This window comes from Oryctolagus cuniculus, chromosome 7 (genome assembly GCF_051225735.1).
Source record: "Oryctolagus cuniculus isolate XC-2025 breed Fujian yellow rabbit chromosome 7, ASM5122573v1, whole genome shotgun sequence".
In the NCBI taxonomy this organism is placed as follows: Eukaryota; Metazoa; Chordata; class Mammalia; order Lagomorpha; family Leporidae; genus Oryctolagus; species Oryctolagus cuniculus.
In genome coordinates this window covers 149,814,811-149,822,772 of record NC_142873.1, presented here as the reverse complement: position 1 = coordinate 149,822,772, position 7,962 = coordinate 149,814,811, and the positions used below count along the sequence as shown (strand labels likewise).

Below are 7,962 nucleotides of genomic sequence, written 5' to 3'. Positions count from 1 at the left end.
TTGGAGAGGTGAAGCCGCGTGCCCTGGCACGTGACCACGCAGGCTGGGAGTGCAGGGGTTCCCGAGCCGTGCTCTCTCCTGAGGCAGGCAGCACGTTCTGATGAGAATTTTCCATCCTGGTCCATCCCGTGACACCTGTGCAGACACATGTGCAGGAACCCTGGCTCTTTCCATGGGCTGTCACTCCTCTGTCAGCAGTGCGTGGGGCCATGGCCTTGGTCCATGGGAGAGACCTGGTGTCCCACCACCTGTGCTGGGACTGGGCCCAGTCCAGCCCCCTGCCTGCTTGCCGTATATTAGAACGCGGGCTCTGTCGCTCGTCCTCTCTCCAAACTCGCGATGCTCCGGCTGCTGAGCGCCCTCCTGCTGGTGGCCCTTGGTAAGAACCCAGCCCGCGTCTGTGCCCTGCGCTGCCTGGGCCAGGAGCCCTGAGATCTGCTCCCCACCCTGGTCCCGGGGTCCCAGCCCCTGCTCCACAGGAGGGGTCTCAGCTCGTCCCTGGGGCACAGCAGTGGGGGTTTCAGCTTGGTGCAGGGGAGGAGGGGGAGGGGAAGCAGGGGATGGAGCAGCTCAGGAGGACTGGGAGCAGCACCCAGGGCTGGGGCGGCGTCCCTGGTGGGGGGCAGTGAACACAGCCGGGTGGTGAAGTCGGGCTCTGTGCTCAGACTGCGTCGGGTGGGATTCCCACTCCCTGCTGGACGCTCCAATTCTCCAATTCCCCACTCACACTCCCCCTCCACCCTCTCCATAGCCTGCGGCCCAGCCTTATCTCTCTGCCTTGTTACACTGCGGCTCAGGGCCACCTCCTCTAGCAGCCTCCCTTGACTGACAGTCATGGGAACAGATAAATCTGCCGAGTGCTTACTGTGTGCTTAGTAGAATGCTAAAGGTTTTTAAAAATACGTTTTCTTGTAATTTTCATCCCAGCTCCGTGAGGTCAGTACCGTTATCGTCCCCATTTTACAGATGGGCAAACCGACCCTCAGGGAAGTAAAGTAGCTCATCCTAGAGCAAGGGGCCTGGCTGGGCTTTGAACACAGAAAATAGTTTTTCAAAGCTTCCACTATTTTTTAAAAGTTTATGTATTTTATTTCAGAAGTAGAGAGAGACAGGCTGGCAGGTATCTCCCATCCTCTGGTTCATTCCCCAAATGCTTCCAGCAGCCAGGGCTGGGTTAGGCCGAAGTCGGCAGCCCTGAGTTTCAGGGACCCAGGTACTCAGCCTATCACCGCTGACTCCCAGGGAGCACATAGGCAGTGAGCTGCAGCTGGGAACAGAGCTGCAACTCAAATGCAGACACTTTGATACGGGGTGCGGGTGTTCCATGGGTGTCGTAAGCACAGCACCAAATGCTCCAGCCGAAGCCTGCACTCTGACAGCAGCTGTGGCCATGGGAAGGTGGCCTGGGCGCCAGGCCGTGTCAGAACGTCAGCCCCTCAGTTCTCAGTGTGCATCTGCAGCCTTGGACAGCAGGGACTCTGTACCCCTGCTCAAGTCGCACGCTCACTGTTCACAGGGGCCACGGGATGATGTGACTTGCAGGGCTCACACAGCCTGTTAGTGGCACAGCTAGGACTGGGACCTGCCCGTCTGTCCTGCTGGGGACCCTCTGGGTGACCAGTGTTCTTCTCTCCTCTCCAGCCTCGGGCTCTGCCCTACCTTTTTATAACCCCTCCAGCCGCGTGGTCAATGGCGAAGATGCAGAACCCCACAGCTGGCCCTGGCAGGTAAGAGCAGCGCCCGGGCACTGACTCCCACCCTGGGCGCTGACTGCAAGGCCACCGGTCCTGGGCCCGCGGCTCCCTCCTGTCCCCATATCAGCTGCCCAGGGGTAGGAGGTTTTCCAGCTCTGTCTGCACATTTCACTGGCTGTCTGCAAATGGAAAGCAGGATCTGGGGCCAGGCAAGGCTTAACCTAAGGGGTTGGTGCAGTGAGAGAGGAAGCCAGGCCCTGGGTTCAGGGAGGTTTCAGAGCCCTTGACTTACACCCCAGGGCTCCAAGGTCAAGCACGACAGGGAGTAGAGAGTTTTCTCAGGGGCAGTGGGGGCCGCACCGAGGGCGGGGCTTGCTGTGCTGGGCAGCCCAGGGGTCATTGGCCACATGGGGCTGTTTCAATCTCCATGAACTTCATCAAGTTAAGTGGAGCACTCAGTGACGAGGTCCCAGCCGCGTCCCAAGTGTTCCGGAGCCACCTGGGGCCAGTGGTTCCCACTGTGGACAGCAGAGAGGAGAACCGCTCCATAGCCCAGAACGTTCCGTGGGCAGGGTCAGCAGGCGTGTTCTGTGAGGGGGCAGAGAGCAGGTGCTGCAGCCATGTTGGCCACGTGGTTTCTCCAGCAGGGACTCAGCCCTGCCATCGCAGCAGGAAAGCAGCCAGAGATGGTCCGTGTGTGTGCGAGCGGCCTGTGTGCGTGAATGCTTACGTCCTGCACAGACCATGGGCGCACTGGGCCGGGGTCCATAGCTGTCACCCTTGGTCTCCAGGGAGATCGGGAAACCCTGCATGTGCAGGAGACGGGAAGGGAGGAGAGGACTCGGGGGAGTGGAGCCTGCAGGGCTCGAGAGGCCTGCAGGGCTGGGGTGCAGAGAATGGGGGGTCTGAGAGGCCAGAGGGTCTTGGGGGCTCCCAGGAGACAGAGGTTCAGGGAGGCCCCAGAGGGCAGAGAACGTTGGAGTCCTCGGGAGGTCACAGGTCCTGGGATGGGAGACTACAGAGCCACAGTGTGATCCCAGGGGAGAAGTGATAGGGCCACCATGAGCAGTGGTTCAGGTTGCACACTGCATGTTTTGGAAGGGGTTATTCGTCTCTGTGTGAATGGTGTCCTCCTGAGTTGTGCAGTGTACAAGCTGGACAGCAACCTGGACGGTGGGCCTGGACCTCTCAGTCTGTTCTTTCCGGACTTCCAGGTCCTCTTGCTGATTGAGCAGGGTGATTGGCTGTACATATACTGTGGCGGGACCCTCATCAAACCTAACTGGGTTCTGACGGCCGCCCACTGCATCTCGTGAGTCCTGCTCTCCCCACCCCCGCCCTGGTCTTTGTTGTTGTGTGACATCCAGGCGGCCCAGGCCAGCCAGCGGCCTAAGTTGGCTGTGAGGCCCAGACTGACCTCCCCTCCATTGGCAGGAACGAGAAATACTGGGTTGCGTTGGGCGAGCACGATATAACTATCTCCGAGGGACCCGAGCAGTTCATCCCCGTGGAGAAGATCTACGTGCACCCACTTTACAACAACGATGATGCCTCCCAAGGGTGAGTGAGCTCCCAGCAGGCGCCTGGGCTCCTGTGCTAGTTCCTCTGTGACCCCCAGCTGCATCTAGGGGACTCCCAGGGACAGCCGGGAAAGTGGGCAGCCCGGGCCCAGCCCCCACACACTGAGACCCACAGCACCAACGTCTCTCCCTGCAGAGGGGACAGCAGGCCCAGGGAGAGGCAGGAAGCCCCCCACGGCTGCTGGGCTCCATGGCTCTGCAGCCCAGGACCCCTCGGGCACCACCCCAAGTCCAAGGTTTTCTGTGGTCAGCACAGGTCCATCCGGCACAGCTGGGTCCCGGCACTGGGGACAAAGGAGGAGCACTGGGTGGAGAGTCGGCCCTGGCAGTCACTCCCTGAGTGGCCTGGGTGTCACGGCCCTGCCTGGGCCTCGGCTTCCCCTTGGTCAGAGGGTGACCTGCAGCAGGGCTTCCTGGTGGTGGTGACGGGCGGGAAGGCCCCGCTCAGCCTCACCTGTGTGCTCACCTGTGTGTCCGGGAGGCTCAGCCTTTTCTGTGAGAGGAGCACAGGAGGGGGCGGAACCCTGGGGAACAGTGCAGGAGGGAGGGGCCACCGTGATGGAGACCCCGGCCCGTCCTGGCGGGGCTCCTGGGGCCTAGGGAGACCAGGGAGACCCAGACAAAATGTCCCGAGTGGCAGCAGCAGAACAATGGATCCAAAAGTGGTCTGTGGGTGAGCAGCACCAGCAGCCCCCGGGAACCCGCTGAAACCTCAGATCTCAGGCCTCGGCCACACCACAGCCTCAGGAAACCTGGCCTGGCCCCTGAACTATGCGTGGCTTTAACATTCTGCGTATGTATTTTTATTTCCTTGAAAAGGAGAGGGCGAGAGATGGAGGGAGATGGAGAGAGAGAGAGAGAGAGAGAGAGAGAGAGAGAGAGAGAGAGAAATAGTCACCATCATCTGCCATTCACTAATTCCTACCCCAATTCTTGCAGCAGTAGGACTGGTCAAGGTCAGAATCAGAGGGTTAGAACTCTGTCACGGTCTCCAAAATGCATGGCGGGACCCAAACAGTGGAGCTGTCACCTGCTGCCCCAGGGTGCACTAGAGCAGAGCGCCGGACTGGGGAGCCGAGCTGGGACTTGAACCCAGGCACTGCTATCTGGGATGCAGCTTCTTTTCTTTTCTTCTCTTCTCTTCTCTTCTCTTCTCTTCTCTTCTCTTCTCTTCTCTTCTCTTCTCTTCTCTTCTCTTCTCTTCTCTTCCCTTCAAATAAGATTTATTTAATTATTTGAAAATCAGAGTTACACACAGAGAGAGAAGGAGAGGCAGAGAGAGAGAGAGAGAGAGAGAGAGACAGGTCTTCTATCCGCTGGTTCACTCCCCAGATGGCTGCATCGGCTGGAGTTGAGCCCCTGATCCGAACCTAGGAGCCAGGAGATTCTTCCAGGTTTCCCACGTGGGTGCAGGGGCCCAAGGACTCAGCCCATCTAATACTGCTTTCCCAGGCCATAGCAGAGAGCTGGATAAGAAGGCGAGCAGCCGGGACTTGAACCAGCACCCATATGGGATGCCGGCACTGCAGGCAGTGGCTTTACCTGCTATGTCACAGTGCCGGCCCTGGGATGCTGCATGTGAGGAGCACAGGTGGACACAAGGACAGCTGTGAAGGCCAAGGGCTGGTGGGCATTGAATGGACTGGGCTTTCTGAAGTCTGCTCTTTCCTAACAGTGGATTTGGGAGGGGCAAGCTAGCAGTGGGGCCCCCAACACGTGAACCCTAGGAGCAAAGGCCTAGGCTGGGGTCTGATCCAGTCGGAGGATCAGGCTCCACGTCTCTTCCCTCCCTACAGCTATGACATCGCCCTCCTGAAGCTGTCGTACAAAGCTGAGTTGACAGATGAAGTCAAACTCGCCTGCCTCCCTCCTGCTGGCTACATCTTGCCCCACGGGACGAAATGCTACGTCACTGGCTGGGGCAATCTCAACAGTACGTGCTGACCGGGGACAGTGGTGGAAAGACAGAGCTGGGGACAAAGGCCAGGGTGCATCTGTGCCCAGAGCGTGAAGGGTGGTGGACTTGGTGGGAGGAGAGTCCCCACCCGGCCAGAACCACTGTGTGCCTTGAATGCCGCACACGGGAGCCTAGGGTTTGTTCTGTGTCCCTGCAGCTGATGGGCCAACCCCGGACAAGCTACAGCAGGGGCTGCTGCCCGTGGTGGACTATGCACACTGCTCCCAGCCGGACTGGTGGGGCTCGGCTGTGAAGGAGATCCATGTGTGTGCCGGCGGTGCCAACGTCGCTGGCTGCTACGTGAGTCAGCCCACACCTGTCCCAGCCCTGGGGCCCCTCTACCATCTCTGTGGAGGTAGGGGAGGGGTCTTTCCCGCTGCATCCTGGGAGTTCAGTCCAGGCAGGACGTGGGGGAAGTCAGCGCCATGCAGACAGCCTTGACCCTGGCTCACCTGACCTGGGAGGCCACCATCCCTCCTGGTGCTCAGGCGGCCCCAGCAGCACAGCAGGGGGCACTGGCACCAGGACATCCCAAGTCACCCACGCTGTGTTCTGAAGGGACCCTGAGCCCCTGTGTTAAAGGTGTGCATGAGCGTCACGTCCATGAGTGACTGCGCCACGGGCAGTGGGAGCCGGCGTCTCCCGGGGCTTCCTCTCTGCAGGTGTGGGGCTGAGGTCAGCTCTGTCCCAGCTCATCCCCAGCAGCCCCTGTGGGACAGACCCTGCTCCCGGCTCAGAGGAGCCCCTGAGGCTCAGAGGTCAACACTGAGGGTGTGGTTTGCAGTCCCCAAGTTCAGGATCCATTCCTGACCCTCAGACGCGGCTCAGCCCTGTCCCCTCTGACTGCTGCAGGGTGACTCTGGGGGACCCCTCAACTGCCCTGGAGTGAAGTGTAAATGGGAGGTCAATGGTGTGGTCAGCTTTGGTCCTGAATACTGCAACACCCCTAAGAAGCCCACGGTGTTCACCCGAGTGTCGGCCTTCATTGACTGGATTGAGGCGGTGAGGACGGGGCAGCAGGGAGGGCTGCAGGGTGGGGGATGTCCTGAGAGGGCTGGGGCACAGGGAGGAGGGGCAGATCCTGGGAGGGGCTGCAGGGGTCCTGGGAGGGCAGGGGGCGGAGCCTTGGGGACATGGCAGAGGGCAGGGGGGTGAGCTCTGCCCTGCGTGGCCCCAGGAATTCGCAGGCTCTGGGTGGAGTTTGCACCTCCTGACTCAGGAGGGCTTCTCAGGGGTGTGCTCTGGTCAGGTCCTTACTTGTCACAGAGCACAGAGGGCCACGGCGCCCCCTGCTGGGGGAGACGGGAAGTGAGCAATAAATGTGTCATCTGGGGACAGCTGGTCAGAGAGGGTCAGTGTTGTCCATGGTGACCTCAGTGAGCACCGTATAGACTGGGTAGATGAGCACCAGGACTGGGCTGGGGCCTTGGTTATGCTTTAATCAGGACCCCACAGGGTGAGTGCTGGGATCACCACTCCCATTAGAGAGGGCCAGTCACTCCCTCGGGGCCACACGGAGTTGAGTGGGGGCTGGGAGCTGCTCCAGTTCCATTGACTCCAGAACCTGTCACCCTCACTCCACTGTTCTGTCCCCTCCCTGTCTTTTCCAGAAAATTGGTAGCAGCCTCAAGTGCTCGTGCTGACCCCACGTCCTGTGTAAAGAATAAAGAGCTCTCTCAAGTCCCGAGTGGATCTGTGTCCGTCAGTGACTTTCCCTGGCCGGGTCCTAAACCTGAGAGCTGATTTGCAGACGAGACCAGAGCCCCCTCTCCTGGGAGGACCAGGACCGCACGAGGCCTGGGAGAAGGAGTGTGATGGGAGACTGACCCTCTTGGTGTGCCTGGGGCTGGGGGTTCAGGCCCTGGACTTCCAGTGTGGAAAGTGAGGCAGGAAAGCTGGGACAAGTAGGTCACTCCAGGGTAGTCCCACGTATAGCAGTGGCTTCTCCATGCAGGCGCAAACGTGGTGAAATCTGCAGAGAACCTGAGCCTACACCCTCATGGGAGGCCTGTGTGTGTGTGGGGGGAAGACCAGATGTCTTCTGCTTCCACGACTGGCAGGAAAAGGAGGGCTGTGCTCATTCATTGCTTCAGTACCATTCATCGTTTCAGGTGGGCTCCGAGAGGGAGGGAGATGTGGGTCCTGCCCTGAAGTGGTTCATTAAATAATGACAGATGAGCATATCAGAGGCATTCGCTCAGCAGTGCCTGGCTGCCTGTCGACAGCAGGCTCAGAGCTGGGAGTCCAGAGGCGAGTGGGACAGCCAAGGGAGAGCCCTGGCTGTCGGACAAGATGATGCACACACAGGCACAGGGACGCGTGCAATGACGCACGCAGGCTGGAACCCAGCACGTGCTCCTGGAGGTCAGGACAACCTCTGCGGTACAGGCAGAAGAAACCCAAACAGCCAAACCCGGAAGCTTGGGTTCCTCCTAAACACTGCAGCATTGAGCATGGCCCTAGCAAGGACAGGCATCAACTACTTTAACTAGGTGTGTTCCTTGTTCTCTTTCTTTAAAAGTTATACGTACTGGGGCCGGCACAGTGGCGTCGTGGGTAAAGCCGCCACCTGCAGTGCTGGCATCCCATATGGGTGCTGGTTTGAGTCCCGGCTGCTCCACTTCTGATCCAGGTCTCTGCTGCCTGGGAAGGCAGTGGAGGATGGCCCAGGTGCTTGGGCCCCTGCACCCTCATGGGAGACCCAGAGGAAGCTCCTGGCTCCTGGCTCCTG

At 59.8% G+C, this 7,962-nt stretch overlaps 1 protein-coding gene across 1 annotated transcript; it reads left to right on the top strand.

Moving 5' to 3' along the window:
• The first annotated feature begins 322 nt into the window (after positions 1-322).
• Positions 323-6,918, top strand: LOC100339830 (chymotrypsin-like elastase family member 3B). Its single transcript, XM_002716039.5, has 8 exons — positions 323-379; positions 1,642-1,727; positions 2,909-3,006; positions 3,129-3,254; positions 5,071-5,207; positions 5,389-5,531; positions 6,084-6,233; positions 6,842-6,918. Exons 1-8 carry the CDS (start codon positions 340-342, stop codon positions 6,872-6,874), a joined length of 813 nt encoding a protein of 270 aa, XP_002716085.3. The 5' UTR covers positions 323-339; the 3' UTR covers positions 6,875-6,918.
• The last annotated feature ends 1,044 nt before the right edge of the window (positions 6,919-7,962 follow it).

Excerpts from the sequence above, each read along its gene's own strand:
- LOC100339830 (XM_002716039.5), top strand. The coding sequence starts at position 340 with ATGCTCCGGCTGCTGAGCGCCCTCCTGCTGGTGGCCCTTG. Across the intron at positions 380-1,641 it reads CCTCCTGCTGGTGGCCCTTG|CCTCGGGCTCTGCCCTACCT; the intron begins GTAAGAACCCAG and ends TCTCCTCTCCAG. Across the intron at positions 3,255-5,070 it reads AACGATGATGCCTCCCAAGG|CTATGACATCGCCCTCCTGA; the intron begins GTGAGTGAGCTC and ends CCCTCCCTACAG.